We start from the raw sequence: 23953 nt of genomic DNA, 5'->3' as shown, positions 1-23953 counted from the left end.
TACTGCCATTAACCTTTCAGCTACACGTTCTCCTTTATCTAATTATCCCCCTGCTACCAGTGAACACTCACACACACTCGCACACACACTCGCACACTGCTCTCAGCTGCTTCTCCCCACACACCCCGTCCCCACCTCAGCCACCCCACATGTTGTTTGACAAATGAATGGTCTCGCCTCATCAAGCACATGACAATGTACACAGATGGGAGGTGGAGACAGGGACCCGTGCCAGCTCTAAACACGCACACAGAGCGAAATCCTCGACATATGTTGCAGTTATTCAAACAGCCATGCTCACAGACACTTCCAGACGCTCGGGGAGTATGGCTAAACAGGAGGGTCTTTTTTTTTTTTGAGCAGCAATCAAGGAGAAAATATCTGATTTATTGATTTGTCTCCTCCTTTGTGCTGTTAATGGGGCTGCAGATTGCACGAGTATCAGTGAGGAAGAGACAGACAGATGGACAGTCAAATCAAATATCACCAGACTCTTTTGTCTGATATTGTTCTGATACTTTTAGTGTAGCAGTAATACCTTAAATTTGATTTGATAATTTTTTTGTTACCTATTTGTAACTTGTTGTATTTCTCTTCAGAGTTTGTAGAGTTTCATGTCTGGTTTATCTCTGTTATTGTTGGTTTCTGTTGGGAGTTTTTCCTTCTCACTGTCGCCAAATGCACGCTCAAAGGGTTTCCCTCGATCATTGTAGGGTCTTTAGGTTAAAGTATAAAGTGCCACGGACTCTTATGTTAAAATATGCAACTTTACAGTATTAAAAAACCCATTTAAGCCAGGTCTCTATGGAGAGTTTCCCCGTTCATGGTTCAGTAACTCTGAGTGGAGTTATTTTATCCTCAAACTGGATAACTCAGTTATAGTTCGAACGGTGTGGCCATGTGAATGACAGACCTGCACAGCTGAAACTTTTAGGTCTCCTCCTCTCATGAAACTGGACCTCTTCACTGTGTGTCTGTTGTTGTAGTCTTTTTAATTGATTATCTACTTAATACCATGTCTTGTACTGAGCTCAGTATTCAAACTACTACTACTAGAGCTGAAAACTTCTAAAGCTCATTTTAATGCTTTTCTTTTTTCCAAGGGATGATTTGCAACAGGCGATAAAAATGAAACTGTTCTTCACATGTGTAACATTTACTTTTTTACATATTTTTGTACCAGTGAAATAACTGAAGAAGAAAAACTGCCTCTCCAGCTCCAACCAGTGATTTTATTTCCGAGCTTACAGACACCGATACAGTTATTCAGCAGTTAGATAATATAACTGTTTTTTTCTCTAACATTAATAAAAGAGATCCATAAAATGAGTTGGAACAAATCACCAGGATTACAACTTTATACAGTTAAAGCCATACTCTGTTTTCTGCCACCTGTATTTCATGTTTACCTACTCATTGTGTAATAAATTATTTAAAGTTTTACCTAAACTATCAGGTCATTTCCTAAGATAATAAATTCTACAACACAAAGTTATCCTCAATGAAAAGACGAAAAAGTAACACTGCTGTGGCATCATAATAATAAACATGGTAGGTTGCGATATTGCACCAGGGTTTGTCGTGATGAACAGAGAACGAGCCTTTGTCACTTTAGGCTCTCCCGTGATTCTTAGTGTCTACGTGATGGCGGTAAATTCTGATATGACCATAAACATAAATAACATCAAACACTTCAAGCTGTACATAGAGGAAAAATAACCTAGCGCAAATGTAATTACATAATTGTTGCAGTGGTGAGCAAAGCTACAGTGCCATGAAAAAGTATTAACCCACTTAGTTTTAGATGTCTTAGTTTTTTGGCATATTTTTCACATTTAAATGTTTCAGATCATCAAATAAATTTTAATAGTAGATGAAGATAACCAGATTAAATACAAAATGAGGTTTTTAAATGTTTTTATCTTTTCTTAATGGTTAAAAGCTATCAAAATCTACTTGGTCCAGTGTGGAAAAGTAATTGGCTCCCGTTGTTAAATCATAGTTAACAGTTTCTGTGATTAACCACAGAAGCTGTCTGACAAAGTGGAGAAGGCTAAAATATTTCAAAACCCAACACATCGTGCTATGATCAAAAGAAATGGCTGAGAGACAAAGTCATTGATATGGATCAGTCTAGAAAGGCTTATGAAGTCATTTCTAAGGCTTTGGGACTCCAGTGAACCACAGTGAGAGCCATTATACATGAATGGAGGAAACTTGGAATAGTGATGAACCTTCCCAGGAGTGGCCAGCCTGCAAAAATTACTCCAAAAGCACATCGATGACTCATCCAGGAGGTCACAAAAGAACCCAGAGCAAGAACTGCAGGCCTCACTTGTCTCAGTTAAGGTCAGTGTTCATATGCAACAAAGAGAAAGAAACTGAGCAAAACTGACATCGATGGCAGAGTACACAAAAGCTTGTCTCAAATTAACCAAAAGTTTAACAACTTGGAGAGTTTGAGTCCTGTCACATCTGCATACAACTAACACAGCTTGCCCTGAAGCTCAAGCGTATTTGGGTGATGCAGCACAGGGATGTGAAAGACTCACTGTCCATTTCTGCTGCTGAGGTGCTGAGGGTGACTAACATTGACTAGATTTAAGAATAATTACTTTATCAGGTGGATTTAAACAGCTCTACCCCCCTTAATAAATGAAATCATCATATAAGAACTGAAGTGTGACAAAAAAAAAAAAAAAAAAAATCAGGAAGGGGGGAACAAACTGTTTTGCAACACTGTATATCAGGATCTGTACTTTCTTGTCATGAACATAAACCAAACTAACTTTCTATTTTCTGCCATGTGCAAATATTTAACAACATAAATATCACAACCATACTCACTCACCTGGCCTCAGATTTAAACCTCACACTAAAAGTCTACTTTACTCTCACAGCTACCTTTTGCTTCTCCTGTGTCACCTGCTTTAACGTGCAATTAGTCAAACAGTGTAAATGACACCAAACAGAAAAAGGCAAATTTGTTATAACATAATGAAAAAAAACTTTGACATGGCGAGAGGTTTAAGCCAAGATCCAGCGGTTAAAAGATTTAGCATATAAATGTTTGTAATGTCCCGTCTCTCCACTTCTTTACTTCACCCTCTTAATCCAGCTGCGGTTATTCACATTGATAATTTGTTCCTGCTCTGCTTTTCATGTCTTTTCGCATGTGCACAGTCCACATTAAGTCCAGTGTGGACGAGTTTGATCAGGTGCAGCAGGAGAATTTTGGCTGATTCCTGGGAGCGTCTAAAATCGGCAGCGACTGACGACTGCTTTTTTCTTCATAGTTGGCGAACTTTGTTACCTGTCTGTGGAGTGGAAAAAAAACACAGGTAAGACGGGTAAACAGGTGAAAGATGGGAATGTGGAAGAAAAAAGAAAAAGAAAGTTTTACTTTTAAATGCCGGAATGCAGAAAATTATTAACAATTAAGAAAGCGTTTCACTTGTAAAACAAAAGATCAAGCAGTATTTATTGTTATCATACAATGACGTATCCCTTGGTGGACGTTTAAACTTGTTGTTCTTAATGTGTTACTGATCAACACTGGCAATGCTTAGTTAGTGATGCGATATAAGCTGTATATACAACATCCATCCTCCAATAATGAAGTGAAACACCCACTAAACTAATGACAAAATGTTAGCTTCTTTATGTCTAATTCATGAAGTCCCACAGTTTTGTTTTGTTTTGGAATAATCAGGTGTGTGACTCTCACCTGGCCAGGTGCAGCACGGCCTCCAGGATGTTGGATCCATCTTTGGCGCTAGTTTCACAGAACAGAGTGTTGTATGTCTGTTGGTCAGAGACAGAAAACATTTAATGTTTTAATATTTTTATTTACTGCCATTCATTCCTCGAATTACAGGTTACAGTTTATATGATTTCTCTCAAAGTTGGATGTGTAACAGGTAACTGTAAATGTAAATGTTTGGTAAAATAAAGGGTTTTTTATTTGTAATTACCATGGCAAGTTTCTCCCCGTAGCTGGCAGGAACGCAGCCAATTCCATCTTGTCTAAGATCAGACTTATTACCCACAAGCATGATGGGAATGTCCTCGTGGGACACATCCTGCCAAGAAAAACAATGAACGATAATAATAATCATATTGAAATCTCTTGTGACAGGTTACGGAAGGTGTGCTGAACTTGTTTTACACTGAGCACAAACTTCTGTACAGTGCATTATATGAGTAAACCACTGACCGAATATACAACACACACACACACACACAGAACACCAGATCATATTGAATGCATGCTTATCCAACACTTACATATTGGCTGCATGTAAATGAAGAAAAACAAGCAGAATCATCAGTGTGACCTTTAAATATCTTTTGATAACACAAATGCTGCCAGCGTCACAGTGGACACACTTAACCATATGACTATATTATACATGTTTCTGATGCCTGGACATCTCACTTCAAAGTGTGTCAGGTGGTAACCGTATAGCTGTGGAGGGTATTGCTTTACCTCAATCATATCCACCCACTCTCTAATATTGAGGAAGCTCTTCTCGCAGGTGACGTCGTACAGCAACAAAACACCGTCTGCCCGGCGGAAGTAAGACTTCGCAATACTGCGAAACCTGAAAATAGCACAGGAGATGGCTCAAACTAGACAGTTACAAACCTCGTGTACTCCACTAATGAAGTGCTATTTATTGTCAAGAAATAGCAACACGTACTATCCACACCAACACATACCTCTCCTGCCCCGCCGTATCCCAGAGCTGAAGCAGCACGGGCTCTCCGTCCACGATTAGTGTTTTCATCTGGAAATCCACTCCTGAAAACACAAAGAAGATCCAGTCAAGAAGGAAGCAAGTGAAAGTGTTTAATAGCTGATCAGAAGAACTACATTATACTATTTTAATGATCTTACTTCACAGTCTACAAAAATTAAGCATTAACTAGTCAGCTGAAACTTCCTCCAAGCTTTTATTTACAAGGCTTCTTGTAGAGAAGAGGACATGACATTAAAATGCTTGCTTTTAGTTTGTGTCCAGCTCACCCAGAGTTGCACTAGAGTTCATTTTGAATTCATTCTTGCAGAGGCGAAGCAGGAAGCTGGATTTCCCCACAGCAGCGTCCCCAGCTAACACGATCCTGTAAGCCTTCTCGGACGTCATGTAGCCCAGGTCAGTGCTGTCCTTGTCCTCCTTCTGTAGCGGTGACAGGAAGGTAGTGCTCTCCAGGAAACTTTTCTGCATATTTGCTTCAAGTTGAATTCATTTTATCATCAGCAATGATCATTTTGCAGTTTCCTCAACTCTTACTAGCGATGACTTACACATAATAAGTCCACAGCCATAGCTACTACAGAGCGAAATGTACCTTCTCATACATTTTTTTTTTCTACAGTGTCAAAATGTTAGGAAGAGACGAAGGGTCACAAAGTCTGGTAAGGTCTCTAAATAATTACAATTTTTTTTCCAGAAATCTGACTGTAACTTAAATTTCAACAATAACCCCAATAATCCTGTTTTTCTGACCTTTCTTACAAAATAAAAGAACCCTCTTTTATGACTCCTCTCATAATTTTCTCTCTCACCTGAACATTGATGGCACTGAGGGCCTTTCTCGTTGTTGGAGCTGGTGGTTCAGATGGCTTCCAGTCCAAAACTGAGCTGCTGTCTGATCCGAATGCTGATTCCCCATCCTGTGTCTCTGCTGGCTGTGATGTAGACACAAAGTAGCAGATAGTTAAGCATTCAAGGCAAGAATACGCTTTTCCCCCCTGGAGTTAGCTATTTTCACTCTCTATGTGTTTAAATACCAGTTTGTATTTAATCATTAATTATTATCGTCTATGTAGGTTCTCAGTCATCCAGGTCATGGTGGTCTCAAGAGCTTGAAAAAGAGGGAATTAAAATGGTGTATGCATAGGTATCATAGGTAACAGCACTATGGAACAACTTGGTCATCCCTTTTTCAATCAGGTTAGTCAGAGAAACTTATTCAAGCATGACGGTGCAAAAACTGGTCCATCCCAAGATCAAAACTCCCAAACACAAGCTAAACATCAAAGTGCAGGAGTACTTGGAGATCTATGCAGCAGAAACCCAACAGCCACTCCACAAATGCATGACACAACATTGAAGAGGCACCTCAACAGGAACAGACTCAGGTGTAGATCTACACTAAAAGGTAAAAGGAAGCTCTTTGGAGGGAAGACAGATGGTTTAAAGGAGGAGCAAAAGAGGCCATCGCCATGAACACTATGTGTGCAACAAAGGTTGGCAAAGGTTTCCAGGCACTTCAACGCCCATTCAAGTCTTTCCACTGTTGTTGTAGGTGACCTCAATAGGTCACATGATAGGGTCGGGCAAGGCCTCACAGTGGCTTCACCCTTAACCCCCGGTGATGGTAACGCCTTTTTTCACAGCATGGCTCATGTGATGACGCACGCAATCAATAGCAGACCAAGAACCACCTCCAAAGGGGACCACCCCCACTAAGGGTTAAATACCTGGGACTCTCCATCTTTTGCTTTTATACCTGAAGAAACCTCTTAGATTGGAGGTGAAACGTCTCCACAGACTTGAATAAGCCCACTTCCTTTCTTCTTCAAGTTATTACATCTGTTGTGTCTGTTAGTTATTATGTTATTAAGTCTTAGACTTGGTAAAACAAATATGTAGCTATAAGCTAGACATGATTATGGTCTTACATCAGTGTCAGAGAGTTCTCCGATTACACTGTCGTTGTTATCGTCGTCCTCCTTTTTCTTCTCCGGACTGTGATTCTCGTCCTCTTCTTCTTGACCTTTGACCTCATGCTCTGAGTCATAGCCTCCATGTGAGCCTCTGAGCGTCGACAGGCCACTGTCCACGTAGATCTCAGGTAGGCTGTCCTCCTCACACTCGCTGCTGTGCCTGCGCCTCAGGCCAGGGTCACACATGGCCAGGGCAAGGGTGTCACCGCTGGGCCGGCGGCTGAACAGAGGGTACTCGTCCATGCGCTGGGAGTACCTGAGGACGAGAAAGGCAATAAAAAAACACGAAATCTCCTCCTGTGTGTGCTTCAGGTAGTAGATCATTTCACACATGAAGTAGTTTTGTTGGTTTTCCTGTAGGATTTTTGTTGGAATACCTGCTAAGCTAGATGTGAGGGTTTTTTTTTTTATGTCCTGGACTTATTTTGGGTTAATACGCTCTTTTGTAATAACATTTACACAGTCTACGTTGTTTTTAATGAATAGTAATAAAGTAAAGTACTAAAAACATATGATAGATCAATTTTTAAGTTATATATAAAACCTGTAAACAATATTTTAAAATGTTATGTGCATGTGTAGTTTTTGTATAAAGTACATGATCTTGTGTGCAATATATGTTGTTTTCATATTGCTTCTGCCTAAATGCCTGTAAAAGTGCCAAAAGGCAGAACCACAAGCTAAAACTGTAATAATTACATACCTGAATCTTATTTTAATTAACGTTTCAGAGAGGCAAAACTAATCCTCACATACATTGCATTCACTGGTCAAAAGAAAATACTTTTGTTGTCTCTTTTTAAGATGCAAAAAGTTCTTATTAGTGCAAAACTGGGCCTGAATTTGCTGCTTTATGGTACAAAAACAAAACCTTTATGCCGGATAACTGCAGAATCTCATGGTTCAGCTTCTCACAGCGGCTTAAATAAATAACTTGCAGCAAAATCTACTAGACAAATAAAAACGTCACATGTTCTGGGAAAAGAAACCTTGTCAGTTCCAAAAACATCTGAATGCACCGATAACTTCTGTCGGAGCCAAGTAAACTCTACAGTAACTTCAACATTTATTTGAAAAATAAAAATAAAACAGTTTAAATATATATATATTGTTTTTTAGGAAAACAAAATAATTCCATTTTTGGTGTAAGACCAGCTCTAGTGTGCCAGTGCAGAGAATATACAGATGATTAATGTAAATTTAATGCACAGATGCTCTTCTTTGTCATCTGTGTTGTTTGTAGACCGTACCTGTCTAATAATGCATATGGTGATGTGTAGCAGATGCTTTTACTTCTGCTTCTTTCCTTAAATTCTCCTGGTGATCCTCCGTTAGACTGCTACACACAAGAAACAAAAATAAACTATAAAATGTATTGTTATAATCTTAGATGTGAATGATGTTATGTTGTAAGGCAGCGCATAGTTTTTAATGACCCCTTAGAGCCTAAATGTTGAAATAATTCCCAGAAACTTATTTTTTTTTTCATATTACTGATAAGTTAAATTAATGAAATAACATTTTGCACATATGAGCTTTTAGGATAAATTTGTTTAAAGACTAATTACTTTTTAAAAATAGGCTGCAGTCCAATCAAATGAGTGGATCAAATCAAAGTAAGATACTAAAATGTGCTAACTGAAGACTTTTAAAATGTCTTTATTTATTTTGTGAATGAAGTAACTTTATTAAGTGTTAAGATTTACCCTCGTTATCCTCTCCAGAGCTGCTCTCAGGCCGTCATTGCTGTCATGGAGCTTCCTGTTGGCTGTCCTGCACACACACACACACACACACACACACACACACACACACACACACACACACACACACGCAGAGAGAGAGAGAGAGAGAGAGAAGACATTTTAAATGTAGGCAACCTTGTAAAATCTGTTTCAGCAGGTGTGTATGTGTGTGTGTGTGTGTGTGTGTGTGTGTGTGTGTGTGTGTGTGTGTGTGTGTGTGTGTGTGTGTGTGTGTGTGTTATTATCTGGCTTACTGTAGAATCTCAATCTGATTCTCCAGGATGTCTCGTTCATCAGAGAAGTGTTTCATGAGCTCCTCGTCTCTGCAGGAAAACAGAGACAGACAGAAACACAGTTAGTGAATCTAAAGAAAAGCTTTACACCAGAAAGCCTTCTTCCTTCTTTTAAGGTGAATGTGTAAACCACTACATTGTGGAGCCAAATGTTACTAAATCTGAACACAAGCATATATTTATCTATCAATTTAAAAAAAAAAAAACATATCTAAAGTGTTACATATTTTTGTATGTTCATCACTGTTTAGGGCCTCAGTTTCTACACAAAGCTTAAACAACACAAACTCCTTAAATGTACAGATTACTTTTATTAGAGAGAGAAAACCGACTCATAGTGTGTTAAAACATTTATATTTCTTCTTATTCAATCATCTTCCGAAAGAGAGAGACCCCTGCACAGCCCAAACGCCAGTTGCAGGATCTCTAACATTAGAATCATAAACTGTGCCTCATATAGGTGTTATTTTGGTACTTTACACGTCACACAGTTTCAAACATTGGTTATAAAGTTCCTCTTTTCTGTGTCTTATCTATTAATATGCCTGTGCACTAAAACTTCCTGTTTTTCAGTCTGGCTGAGCACTTAGTTTATGAGTCAAAAGTGGCCTTGCTTTACAAACCTTCATGATTAAAGTACATAAAACAATATAATGAGAAAATAAGGATACTAAGGATATTAATTACATGACACTTTCAAATGATAAATTCTACAAAGTCTTAATTTTTACTAATTCTTATATTGTTAAACCAGAAGGGGAAGCAACCAAAGTAAAGTAAAGATGCAACACTTTAAAATAAATTTAGGATCTTCAGTCAAACAGCAGCTGCTGAAAAATATAACCAACATGGGTACCAAAACCTGCAGTATCTCTAGTGGCCACTGGAGGCTGCTTCAGAAGTGAGGTGATTCCAATAGTAAACAAAAATTGCATACAGCCTGATACAGAAAACTGGCACTATGGTTTTCTTTTATTTACAGTCTGCTGTCTGAAGGTAGATAATGTAAAATATAAACATCTGGAAGAGGGATCCCTCCTCTGTTCTGCTTTTTCTTTTTCCCCTGCTAAATGGTTTATTGGGAAGTTTTTTCTTATTGTGATATGTAAATCTTGAATCTATTATATATTTTCAATAAAATCATCATAGTTTCCCCATTAAATAATGGCTGATATTTTTATACAGTCTTCTCCTTTTTTGCACGTCTGTCACAGTTGTGCAAAGTTACTGAAAGACACGCGAGACTCCTCAGAGATGGAGGAACAAAAGTGTCAACCCAATGAGTCAGAAGCAGGCGGGGTTTTCTCCTCCCTTTGTCTCTGTTGCGTCTGTTACTAGGTAACGCTCCCAAAGATGTTATTGTACGTGTGAAGGCACTCCAGGATATCCTGTTTCAGCTGTGACAACACAATAAAATTCCCAGGAGCCAACATGCAGACAGACAACCAAGAGAGGTTGTGCCTCCGTCGTCTGTCTCTGTTACATGGCTCAGGGGTGGGGTCGTGTGATAAGGTATTCTGGATTCTTCTAGAGTCAGTACATTTAGCTGGTATGAAGTGTATTCAGTGGTTTTACAAGTGTAAATATTTATTTTTCTCAAGTTCTCATTAATCTTTAAACAAGGAAAGAAAAAGGTGGAAATACAAACCTGTTCTGCAACTTCTTTTCATCAATAATGGAGGTTTAAACTTTCATGGTGTGCAGTGAAACTGAATGTGTTTAGAGAGAGCTACATGATGTGAAGTAAAAATCTTTTTTTCTTTTTTTTTGTTTCTTTTTTAATCATCGATGTAAAAACGTAAAAAGAATAAATAACATGTGGCTAATTAGATGTGGTGCTCAACTTTAACTCCACGGACCACACGTCAAAATCTGTACCGAGGGTTTAAATTATTTAACGAAAGCAGCCAAACCGATTTACCGCTCGGAGTTGATGCTTTGATCGGTTAGCTCGGTCTTCAGCGAGTCCATCTCACTCTGCAGGCAGGCGACTTTGGTCTGAGACCTCAGCAGCTCCTGCTTTAACCGCTGGTTCTCCTGCAGACGCACAGACAAGCAGCAAAACAGAAGATTACAGCTGTGTGTTGTAAGCAGGAAGCATAATGACTGTATAAATGAGTTCAAATACATTCACTCTCACCAGTGTTAGCTCATTGATCTTCTTCTTCAAGGCCGGGCTCTCGTCTTTCACTGTGATGTTCTTGTACTTCTCCTCTATCTGGTAAAGTTGAAATGTATAGGATAAAGATTATTCGACCTACTCACTCTTGTGGGCTACTTTTACTTGTACATGCATCCAGAAATGTCGATTCTAATTGGTTCAAAAAAATAAAAATAAACAGCTCTTACAAATCAGTTTCAGAGGAGTGGGGAAAAAAAGTTTCATAAAACGGCTAAATTTGTACTATTTAAACATTTTAACCTGATGACTTTCGGGATGCTTTTTTCCGTGCATGTTCTCAGACCTGATGCAAATGCTTGGAGACATACACAGATGTCTTCATTAAGACCAACCCAACACAATAACTTGCTTCTCTGCATGCTTGATCTGCTCTTCAAGATTGTATGACTTGAAATCTTCAGTAAGAAGGACCTCAGTCAGATTGAGAAGCAATAGTAGATTTTTCTTATCCAAATATTTACTGTGAAGCTTCAGTTAAAGAGGTCCAGCTGAGATTTAATGGACTCTGTGAAGCTGCTTCCTGCTTTCAAAGATGTTAAGTTCTGAAATGGACCCAGAAAATTATTCTTCATCCTCAATAAACATGAGATATATAAAATCAAAGGTTTATTTACTCAATTAATTAATCATTAAGAAAAATGTGGTATAAATTGAATGGTATACCAATCAAATTTAAACCCGATTCCATTAAAGTTAACATTTTACATTGTACTAATATATTTACTAATAATGTACTAATATAATTAAAATGAGTTAAAGTCAGCATTTTGGATCTAAATTTGTTTCGAGTGTAAAATCCTTATCGTGTCAGTATCATATAAATATGTTTAAAACCACCACTACAGCAATTGTGTTGTAAAAAACCAGAACTCAGTCAGACAAGTGAAAAATGTACCATCTGCATCCTCTGGATCTTACACTGCAGCTCACACACTTCAGTTTCACAACTTCTTCGTAATTCACTCAGCGAAGCCTCTGCTCGCTTCTTCTCCTGCAAAAGCACAAATACAACCCCCCCAAACAGAGAATATATCAATCAGTTGCATCAGAAAGGCAGTTTACTGTATGATTTGTGTGTTTGTGTATGTGTGTGATTGGTTTTTTGCTTCTTACTCTGCATAAAGCCATTTTAAGGTGGATTTTAAACCCCTTGATGAAGGGTCTGAGGAATCAAAAACTTTTTTTTAATGTACAATTTCCAAAATAAATTCCTCCGTTACAGGTGCCAGGATATGACAGTGTGTATATCATGGTGTGAGAGGATACAGGTGACCGCCCTCTAACTTTGTGTGCTTTTCTTAGACAAAACAAACAGTAGAGCCCGAGTTAGCTGAGTCAATGGAGAACACTTACATAACTTTAGGCACAGTGATAAAACAGAGTTTATATTCACAGCTTTTAAAGAAACGTCAGGACCACAGATAAAATCAACGTGTTTAAATAAATTCAATGGTTTGTTTCCTGATATAACAAGTGATGCTTTATGTTTCTGCCAGTCTTTGTCAGCTTTTCTTCCTTTTATTGCATTTTATTTCATGTTATGGAAAGCTAAATGCTGTTATCAAAGCTTATCATTTTCCACAAAACACTGATTATGTGTTCTGCTGGATTTTGGAAAATATCTGCAGCTTTCATGAGGCTAAAAATCCGGGGGCTTTTAATTCATAGACAATATATTAAGACATAAACAGACCTAAATTTAGTCTTTAAAAAGCTGCTGTAGTAACAAATTTGCCTACTCTAGCTGTGGATGTGGATACGCTTGACAAACAGCCAGAATTCATAGAGATTTAACTTCATCAGTCAATAAAAAGCAGGTTAAACAATTCAAAGTTCAGGTCAGCCACATGTTGATGTAGCTGACCTGGCTCTTTATAGATTATCATCTTCATCCACACACCACCATCCTTATCACCGCCAACACATACAGCCTTATCATTTTAGAATAGAGGATAAAACATGCCCCAGCACCTCGAGCTATCTGCTGTTTTATATCCACAGAGTTGTGAGAGCAGCAGGCATGTCTGAATCAGGATCAGTAAGCTGCTACACGGCTGCGTATGTTTGTTTGACATGAGGGAAGAGCTGAACAAACGCGCCCTGCTTATCACTTTGCCTACACAAACTCCAGGGAAAGAAACGCATCGTAGCAACTAGCCGGAAAAAGCAAACAGTGTAAAAACACAAAGTCACGGGTCTGCAGTGGAGGGTCTCATATGTGTGTCGTGTGGGCTCGGTATTGGTCCCACCTGCTCACGTGTTTTTCTCTCGGTAGCTTGAATGCGTTGGTCCATTTCTTCCTCCATTTCGCTGAGCTGCATTGATGCTTGGTCCTGCGCTCTGTAACACAGTAATAAGATCACCTCACTAGACTCCAGATATTTCTATCTATCCATGTGATCCAGGCAGCTGACGCTAACTTAATTTTCTGATTTGTGACAGTATTTATTGTTCGCCTGACATTTGGATTGACACAAAACATTTGTAATTTCTTAGAAAACAAGCTTGACTATCAGTATCAAACAGTCATGCTACTTTTGTCCAATCATACATAAGAATGTTTTTGAGGCCAGATACTGATGTTAGACGAGAGGGCCTGACTCACACTCTTCTTTCCTGTTATCCCTACTCCACCATACTTCACTGCTGGCACACAACTCGGGTTCTCCTGGCACTGGCCAGACTCAAACTTGTCCATCGGACTGCCAGACAGGGAAACGTAATTCATCACTTCACAGAAAGTGAGCTTGACTTTTACTTCCACTGCTCCTATAAGCATTGGCATGCTTTGCACCGATCCATCCAATACCTGACATTGTGCTTGCATTTAGCTCTTGACCTTGGAAACCAATGACACGAAGCTCCCTGAGAACAGTGTTTGTGCTGATGTTAAATGCCAAAGGAGGTTTATAACGCGGCAATTACTGAGTCAGCTGCGCATTAGAATTTAGGAACAAGTTGCTGTAGTTCTTTTATTCTTCCACTTTGCGATAACAGCCACTGTGACAACGTGGATGAGCAGTTGGAATACTCTCCACTTGTCTCAGAAGTATTGACTTTTTCCACATTAAGCACATTATTCTCTACCTATGTTTATTTGCTATGATTTGCTATTGTCAAAGTAATATTGCTGCACCTACTACCCTAGGTTTGTTTGTGTAAGCTTTATGTTGCCATCAAAATCAAACATTCAGCACATTAAAGCAAAGACTCAGTCACAGGTTGCTTTGTAGTTTTTAGGCTGCAGAATTAACTCCTTTGTGCATACTTACATCGACTGTTCTCAGCCTTCGTGTACGTCAGGTGTAGGGAAAGGCCCAACCAGAGTTTCCTGATTTTTAAAGTACTGATGATGTCATGTCTGACATCAACAGGTCAAACTAAGAGGTTCAGTCTACATTGATGCACTGGTAGTTATATGTTTTATTTATGATCTGGTTGCTCAAGTCTCTCTCCTGTGGTTCATACTCGTCCTGTCTACATCTTTGCCACATGCTCATTAGGGTGGCTGTAGTTCAGTATGTAGAGCAGGTCATCTGCTAATCGTTCGCAGGTAATGACTGATTATATATGTGTGTGTGCATGATGCTCACCGTTTGATGGCAAGTGCCAAGTTCTCCATCTCTGAGTTCTGCTGTTTGATCTCTTTGGTGAAGTTGAGGATGACTTTCTCAAACTGAGGAATCAGTCTGGGCTCAGTCAGACTGATGTTCTGATACAGTGTTGCTGCTTGCTCACGCCTGGAGAAAAATCAGGAGATAAATTAGCTCTCTGCAAACAAATTTTTGCTAGCAGAAATTGAGGATTACATTGAAGAATTTTGGTTTGTACGGTTTGATTCATTAATATTTTTGTAGTTTTGTTTATTAAAAAAAATAAAATCAAGATGGGATTGAAGTGAAGCCTTCCTGCTTTAATTCAATGGTTTTGCAAAAGGATGGCAGTAACTGTTTAGACAATATAAACATTTTTATACACAGTCTCCCATTTTCAGAGCTTCAAAAGCAATTGACAATTGACTGACAATTTTCATGGCCAAGTAAGGTCTGTGCCCTATTTCATGACCAATAAAGCAGATGAAAGATCTAAAGATCTTAATTCCAAGTCTTGAAATACAATTTGTTAGTTTTTCACAGGGATGCTCAGTATGAGTAAATGTTAGTGCAAGTGAGGGAAGGCCACCATCAGGCTGAAAAACCAAATTAAACCCAAAAATCTTTAAAGTGGCCAAATCAAATCAGCAATTTATTTATTTTTTAAAGAATGAATGCAATGACCAGCTCAGCAACACCAAAAGGCCTGAAAGACCACTGTGCATGATGACAGAATTATTTTGATGATTAAGAAAAAAACTTTACAACATCTAACCAAGTTAAGAATAAACTCTTGAAGAGGAAGACATATCATTGTCAAAGTCTACAATCAAGAGACATCTTCATGGGTTTACCACAAAATGCAAACCACTGGTTAGATTCAAGATGATGAAAGCCAAATTAGCCTTAGCCAGAAAACACAATAAAACACAGTGATGGAAACATGTTTTGGACAGATGAAACTAAGGTTAATTTGTATCGAAATGATGGGAAGAGAAAAGTTTGTATGGCTGTGACTGGAACTGGGTCACAAGTGTTTATTGATGATGTGACTCCTGATAGAAGTAGCAGGATGAGTTGTGAAGTATACAGGGCTGTACTCTCTGCTAATACTGATCAGGCACAGTGTAAATTCACAGTGCAAATGGATAATGACCCAAAGCAGACTGCAAAAGCAACCCAAGAGTTTCTCAAGCTAAAGAAATGACATAATCTTCAATGGCCAAGTCAGTCACCTGATCACAACCTAGTAGAGCCGCTTTCAGTCATGAAATAAGACAATAAAGGCAGAGAGACCCAGAAACAAGCAGCAGCTGAAGGTGTCTGCAGTAAAAACCCGGCGGAGCATCTCATGGGACGAAACACAGCATTTGGTGATGTTCATGGGCTTTAGACCTCAGTCATTGACTTCCATGGATTTTCGTCTGGGCTTGGTTGTAGTATAAAAAAATGTCTATAATTCCTAAACAGTTCGTGAAAGTTTTTTTTTTTAATCCCCTTAACCCTGTAAGACCCAACCAATCAAAAAATAGCCAGAAAATTCTGATTTTTTAGAACTTATAACAAACTTATAACAAAATCCACAAACATTTTTTTGCTATATCATGTTGTGTATGATATATTTTTGTAATATATGAATTATAATTTTTTGTATGGCATTTCATACATTGGGTGTGTTTGGCAACTTTATGTTAACAACAGTGTTAAATTTAGACAAAAAAAGGAGTTTTGTCCATAACATTTTGAAATTATGGCAAGTGCTGATGATGTTGATGAGAACGAGGTCTCAGAAACTCATGCGTCAAATATGATACAAAGGTCATTATAGGGTTATATTTAAAGCTGAAAATGCACTTCACTCACGTCTTGAATGTCTATTTAAAATCCGCTGTAGGGTACACACAGATAAAATAACAAACAATTCTGTCTTTGTTCGGACTCAGCTGAATATGCTCTAAAAACAGACATTTTCCAACAAATTCACAAGAAGTTTAATTATTTATTGAATATTTTTTGAGTATTTGTTTTATATTCTTAATAACAATGGCGGTGTGGACACACAAAAAATGTACCTTTTTATTATTAATTAGATAAATGGCAGACAACAGATTATTTCTTGTAGGTAACACTGGATTACAATAACAGGGTTAAAAGTCTTTAACTGTGGGAAAATGTTTCAAATGATAAAAATCTGGATGTTTTCCTCGCAATTGTGCATTTGGAGTTCTGATTTTCATTTGATCTGCTAACAAGACTGATGTTACGATATGAAAAATGGAGTGTAACAAATGAGTCAGGGTGTAGTACAGCTTTAATTACACTAATATTAAACAAAATAAACACTAAATAAACAATATTGAGAATGCCTTAAGTCAACACTCCTCTGACAGGTAGACAAACTGTTCTACTTTATTCTGAGTGGCTGAAGAAAGTATTTCATCAGCTTGGTAGAAAGTTTGCTATGAAGTTTGTTTTATCTACCTCTCCACCCTAACAGCAATTAACATAATTGAGATATTTAGCAAATCTACATTTTTGTTGAGCCTTTAAAGATTATTTAGCAAGTAGAAAACAAAACGATTTGTGTGTCAGTTTAAGTAATATCTGATGTTGGAATAACTCTTCTAATTTTAAAGACTGATTTTTAATGAATGCTTCTTTTCATGTATGTCACTTTGCTTCCCAGTGACACAACCTGTCGTTTATTTACCCTGAAAACAAAATAGCTTTCCTGGTGTGTGTTAAACCCAAAGATCTGCTACTTCATTATGCAAAATAGCCACTGAATGTCGTTTCGGAGTGATTATGGTAATACGGCGATAAAGTGTTCTGTATTTTCACATCCTACACTGATGGTAAAAGTGGGTCATGAAGCGGTAGAGTGTTTGTTTGCTTTCTGATAGGGTGGACTGGCTGTAATCCTGTGCATACATAGACTGCTTCATGTACATACAGTCATACATTGCCATACACAAACGGGTCATGATAGAAATGGACCCAAACAAACTAATGTCAGACCTGCGAAGGTAAGATACAAACAGGAGCAGTTGTTAGGTGGGTCACATGATCTACAGCTGCTGAAAACTCAGAAACGCAAAAGCCGAAAGAATGAAATCAAATGAAGAGACCCAAATTAAACCCTGTAAAATTTGGTTTTTATATATGAAATTTGTGTTCAAACGCAATTTTTGTAAACAGTTGATCATGTCAACAAATGCAGAGTAGAGACATTTGACCCCCTTAGAAGAAAATTCTTGAAAACCGAGCAGTGAAAGCCTTTTATAGGTCAAACCATCTTTCCAGGCTCGGTCTCCATCAGCTGAGAGACTGAACAAAGTTCATAACTCATTAGATCAGTCTCAAGCATAAAGAAGGAAGAAATTGATTTTTTGCTCTTGACTTGTCTTCTTGTTCTCACACAAAATATCTTTTCAGCTCCTGAAAACAGACATCTGTCTGAAGTGAAGCGTGTACTGGGTTTTCCAAACTATCCTCCCTCAGCTGACTGATGTAACAGTGACTATAAATGCTTGAAGATGAAAGAGTGCATTTATCCGACGGCACCACCGTGACAATCAATGTCCTGATGCCGCAACACAACAGCATGAGCAAAAGTCCCATGTAAGGCCAGTGGCCACATGCACGTGGATAGGTCTACAGTGTGTGTAAAGCGAGTAAGCATTATCGAGCCCAGTCATTGGATGTGATCATTTTCAGAGAACTGTTTTTATCACTTAATACTGATTTATGAATAATTCAAGCATAAAAAATGCACCTAACTCACAGGGTGAGCCACATACACATAACAAACCACTTAGGAAAATAATCAGTTTTAAACTGTATTTTAGGCACTTTGTTACTAGCAGCTTGTTACAAAAACACATAATTTATTCTCATTTCCTTAGCTGAATCTACAAAAATGCAAAATATAAAGAGAAACGGAGAGAAAAAGCTGAACTGGACTGAATCAGTTGCACCGTGTCTTATGAATCCAAATTTTAAATGTTTGGTTTCAATCATAGTCAGTGTGCACGATGGAGATCAGGAGAGAAGTACAACAGTCAGAGTCTACAGTCATCTGTAAAACACAGAGAAGGCTCCGTCATGGTTTGGGGGATCTTGCTGAATTTGGAAAGCATGGCGAAGTGGCTTCATGTTTCAGCATGACAATGCTCCCAAACACACTTCCAGAGCAGTAAAAGTATATTCAGATAGAAAAAACACAGTGGAACACAGTCAGTCATGGACCGGCCTCCTCAGAGCCCGAATCTCAATATTATTCAAGCAGTGTGGGATCATCTGGACAGATAATCGAACAAAAGGCAGCCAACATCCAAAGAAGAGCTTCATATGTCCTTCAAGAAGCCTGGAACTATTGCTGAACATTAGAGAATGAGACGGTGTTAAAGAATAAAGGAAATATCAACTCATAAGAATGCTACCAACTCTGTTTTTCCCTTATATACTATATTTCCATGTATGTTTCCAATCATTTCCCATTTTCCTAACAAAATATAAAGAAAAGAGAAATGACTTTGCAGAGTGCTGTAGGGGAGACCGGGGATAGTTGTAACGTGGGTCAGTTGTAACACTTCCAATTTCTCCAATCAGGGCTAAGTTTCAAATGATGTGATTCATCCTGTGCATGCCCAATTCATTTCTGCTATCACATGTGAAAAATCAGCACATTTTGTCAAACACAGACAATTTAACACAAAAAAAAGTAATTTGTATGCCAAAAAGTAAGTTTTTCTACTTTATTTCAAATTCTAATAGCATTATCTGCTTTGCAGTTAAACTCATCAAACTTAAATTATGTCATTTGTATGTCTATGGGGATATATTCTGTGTAGGTCTTTAGTGCTAATGTTTTAGCCGTTGGCTGTAATGTTAGCTATTTCATGGCTATAGGAGTCTGGGTCAGTTGTAACAGCAACAGTCTGGGTTAGTTGTAACAATAATGCAGATGTTACAACTTACCAAACTATTACTTTAACTTAAATTAAACAAGTTGGGGCAACGACATCAGCAGAGAGAGGTTCACTGGTCGCCTTTGTATATGCGGTTAATGCCATTGGCAACACAATTACTTCACTGTTTGTGTTCCCACACATACATTATGCAGACCTCTGTGTCAGAGATGGACCAGTAGGAAGTACTGGTAGTGGAAATAAATCAGGATGGGTGCAAGAAACAGATTTCCTCATCTTTCTGAAGCACTTTGCAAACCACACCAAGGTAAGCCATGATAAAAAGTAATGGAATTGCGGTGCTGGTGAACAACTACATTTTTTCAGCTTCATTGTTATGTTCAAAAGTTGGTGCAAGAGTTGTAGGTTATAATGCCCACTGAGCCAATGAGGCCAAAATCAAGGAAGACCAACCAAAATTAATGAAATATTCAGTTGCAGAAAATTCCATAATTTGTCTTTTTTGGGGGGTTGGAATATGTTCAAAAGCTAGATTTCTGCATTCTGTCACACACACACACACACACATAGCTACATAAATGGCTTTAAGTGCATTCATGTGTTGAATAAAAAAGATTACATGTTAATGTTTTGTCAGTACCCTTATTTCATTGTGTTACATTTCACCCCAGGATATGTTACAACTAACCCAGGCTATGGTGGGCCTGCCGCCCGCAGGAGGCGCCATAGGGGTCTGGTGCATTGTGTGCCGGGTGGCGGCCGCAGGAGCGGAGGCCCTGGCGGACTGACCCCCGGCTGCCAAGACAAACTATAACTGAAGATAAATTAAACAATCATAACAGAGCATTTTAACTTTGAATTTTTGTTAGGAATTACTTTGATTTATGGATTAATGGCACAATTGTTAAACATGGTTTGGAGTTTGCTCCCTTTGTCTGCTTTTATGTTAGAGCATGAGTGATTTGCACAGCTTGCACCTTCCCATACACCTGTGTGTGTGAGGGGGGGTCACCATTAATGCCTGTCTTTAGCTTACATGCATTCTGGAAAAGACAAAAAAATAAAAACGTGAACATCCAGAGATTTTCTCACAGGCGCACTCTCATTTTCATATTATTAATAATGATTTTAGTCATGGATGGAAATGGATTCGTCGTTTTGTAGCAGCAAACTTTGAAATGTGCTCTGGATCTTTCCCAGAGTTCACCTTTTTAAATTAGATGTGTGCTTTACTTCAGAGGTGCTATTTTCCCTGTGAAGATTAATTGTCACTATCACATTTACGCACACTGCGCTCACTGTTGAACGCACTCATATCTCCTGAACATTTCCATATTTTAAACACATCCGCCCGTCTGTACTCATCGCCCTTACCGGCCAGAGAACAGCTGTGCACTCTCACCTGGGGATGAACTTGGCCTGCTCGTTCAGTCTGCTCTCAAAGTCTTCCCAAGCAGCGGACGGGTCGCCTCCTTCTGACTCCATGTCCGCCTCGTAGCGGTCGTGAAATCCGCTGATGAACTCTTGCAGGGTGACAGTGCCGTCCTTGTCGACGTCCAGCTGGTCAAATATTCGGTCAGCCTCGGCTGCTGACACCTGTAGCTCTGCGCAGATTGTGAGAAACTCGTTTCGTTCGATCTGCCCGGAGTTGTCCACATCGTAGGTGTGAAAGAGGGACCGCAGCCGGTCCTGTTCCTCTGCGCTCATTCCCTTGATAGGGGGCTGTGGCTGGCTGGGGTAAAAAAAAACAAAGAAGGCGTTTCGGTAAATTACAATCACCAACGAGACGACGAAACCCTGAAACCTTACAGGAACGCCAGCGTTTTACTTTCCGGACACCAGGAAAAAACAAAAGTAGTCCAAACTCCAAACTTCCAGAGTTAATCCGCTCCTATCCAAACGTTACCACAGCTGGTGTGCGTTTACAAACGTTTTGATCAAAGAAATCCATTTTAAACAATCCAAACTATCATTAAGATAAAAGCATTTGCTCCCGCGTAGCCTTGTTACAGATTGTTGTAGCCAATGGCCAGCTGGTCGGAAAAAGCTGCTGTGTCTCACTGCCTCAGGTAACGCGCCTGCCATCGCTACCTGCCAGTGTGATCACTCCCCTCTCTCTTCCTAACAATAGACCTCTGGGCTTCAGGCCAAATGAAAGTGGCTCTGTGGCGAAAGGCTATTATCGTTCTAGCTGAATAAACTGAAGTTTCTGTAACTGAGACGAAGAACAGACTGACACACACGTAGTCTAGATTTCCATTTTTTCCAGGCATAAATTATTATTTGACTATTAATCACATTAAATAGAGGCGAAGATTAAAAAAACGTGTATACATAAATATTAATTTATTTATCAGTTTCAACACAATAATATTAACTGTTTGATAGTAGACTTTACATTTATATCATACTGAGGACCTTTCAAATTCAAATCAGTTTTATTTATATGGTTTCAAATCACTAAAACAGTTGCTTCAAGGCACTTTATATTGTGAGATAAGGACCCTACAAAAACATGGAGAAAACAGAGAAAACCTCAACATCAAGTGTTGCAAACACTTGATGGCAGTGGCAAGGAAAAACTCCTGTTTAATAGGAAGAGACCTCCTGCAGAACCAGGGTCAGGGAGGGGCGGCTATCTGCCTGGGTCAGGGGAGGAAGACAGGACAAAAAACACTCTGTGGGAGAGAGGCAGTGATTAGTAACAACTAAACATGTAGAGAGCGAAAAAAGTCAGTGAGCAAGAAACACTCAGTGCATCATGGGAAGCCCCCAACAGCCTAAGCCTACTGCAATATAACTAAAGGGGGATGCAGGGTCACCTGATCTGACCATAACTATGTGCTTTATCAAATAGGAACGTTTTAAGCCGAATCTTAAAAGCAGAGAGGATGTCTGTCTCCCGAATCCAAACTGGGAGCTGGTTCCACAGAAGAGGGGCCTGGAAGCTGAAGACCCTGCCTCCCTGCTTCTACTTTGAAATATCCAAGGAGCCACACGTAAACCAGCAGTCTGAGAGCGAAGTGCTCTACCTGGTTGATATGGTACTATGAGGTCTTTAAGATGAGATGGCTCCTAATATTTTAAGATTTTGCATGAAATGGGAAGGATTTAAAATTAAATTCTGGATTTAACATGGAACTAATGAACATACACCAACATGGAAGAAATATGTTCTCTCTAGTCTTTGTAAGTATTCTCACTGCAGCAATTTCCCATTTCCACTGCAGTTTACATGGGAAAATACACAAAAATGAACAAAAACATACTAAAATACTCTGCATCAAAATTACTTTATTTGTTCATCTTCGTCATCACTTTTTGGCACACTGGCACATTTGCCTGATTTTCCTGCTCTGCCATGGTAACACAGCCCAACCTACTCTTGTTATCTAAGGATGGTTTCCTTGTGTGAAAAACATTAGGATCCATTGACAAAAAAAGCTAAAATTTGCGTGCGGTACGTGGAATACAATGAAGTCACCCAGCACATTGTTCAGTTTTTACTGCCTATGGCAGGTTAAGCAGCAATCCTCCAGCTGTGGATGCCCACTGACCTGATTTTACAGACTGCTCTGCAAACCAGATACCTCAATCGCATATCTTACAAAATGTGACAGCTGTGATATTGTTAAATTCCGTTTAACACACAAAAACCCACAACCCACAAGAATAGCTGGATTCAAACCTTTCATAAATCCTACTCTACCATTAAAGAAGACCGCCGTATGCAGGCAAAAGCATATTTTACACATTTTGCTATGACAAGTTGCTGTTATCAACACTCAGAGCACCCAGGCCTTTTCACCTCTCACCTGGATAGGACCTGCTCTTTTTTATCCCAAGCTGAGGAGTCTGTCTCTTCTTCAGCATCATCTTCTTCCTCCTGGTGCTGTTCTTTGAAGCCACTAAGGAACTCCTCTAAGGTCACCGTGCCATCCTTGTCGACATCCAGGCGATTGAAAATGCCTTCTGCTTCCTGGGACGAGACGTGGAGTTCTTGGCAAATGGTGTTGAATTCATTTTTTTCAATCCGCCCGGAATTATCCACATCGTAGGCATGAAAGAGAGAGCTCAGGCGCTTTTGTTCCTCCTCACTCTTTTTCTTTGCTGCTGCCATAGTTTTGTTTTTAATTTCTGCAGCAATCTGGCTTTTAGATTTGAAAGCGAGTATTTGCAGATAATAAAAAGAGCGAAAAAAAAGTACTAGAAAAACAGGCAGAGCCTACAGGAGTTTAGCTGTTAGGTAAAGTGAAATTAAATTCAGAGCTGGATTTCCTTTTGATAGTTGATAGCCAGTCGTAAGGTTAAACCCCATTGTTGGAAGGAGACGGAGTGCAGCTCCAGGAATAGACTCACTCCTTCTGATATGTTTCTTTTATATCCTCCCCCTCCCGTCTCTCTTTCTTTTTTATAGGCATGCAATACTGATAATAAACTATTTTAGGACCATAAAATGTGGTGTTGCAAATGCTG

The 23953-nt window shown here is 39.0% G+C and overlaps 1 protein-coding gene across 2 annotated transcripts; it reads right to left on the bottom strand.

Annotated features, from left to right (window-relative positions):
- Window positions 1–1212: 1212 nt before the first annotated feature.
- Window positions 1213–23806, bottom strand: rasef (RAS and EF-hand domain containing). 2 transcript variants are annotated; one of them, XM_040031668.1, is made up of 18 exons: window positions 23293–23800; window positions 20880–21209; window positions 14547–14693; window positions 13203–13293; window positions 11849–11944; window positions 10912–10989; window positions 10693–10808; window positions 8733–8801; window positions 8440–8506; window positions 7984–8072; window positions 6689–6989; window positions 5570–5692; window positions 5030–5180; window positions 4723–4804; window positions 4490–4604; window positions 3975–4082; window positions 3728–3804; window positions 1213–3317 (listed from the first exon to the last, which is right to left on the bottom strand). In XM_040031668.1, the coding sequence occupies exons 1-18, from the start codon at window positions 23595–23597 to the stop codon at window positions 3215–3217; spliced, it is 2448 nt and encodes an 815-aa protein (XP_039887602.1). In that variant the 5' UTR covers window positions 23598–23800; the 3' UTR covers window positions 1213–3214. The 2 variants fall into 2 exon arrangements, with proteins under 2 accessions (XP_039887602.1, XP_039887603.1); XM_040031669.1 differs by lacking the exon at window positions 1213–3317 and having other exon boundaries at window positions 3724–3804; window positions 5030–5222; window positions 23293–23806.
- Between the last annotated feature and the right edge of the window lie 147 nt (window positions 23807–23953).

Source organism: Simochromis diagramma, unplaced genomic scaffold (assembly GCF_900408965.1).
Source record: "Simochromis diagramma unplaced genomic scaffold, fSimDia1.1 OVJJ01000284.1, whole genome shotgun sequence".
Lineage (NCBI taxonomy): Eukaryota > Metazoa > Chordata > Actinopteri > Cichliformes > Cichlidae > Simochromis > Simochromis diagramma.
Note: the sequence above shows the minus strand (reverse complement) of the source record. Positions and strands in the feature narration are given on the sequence as shown.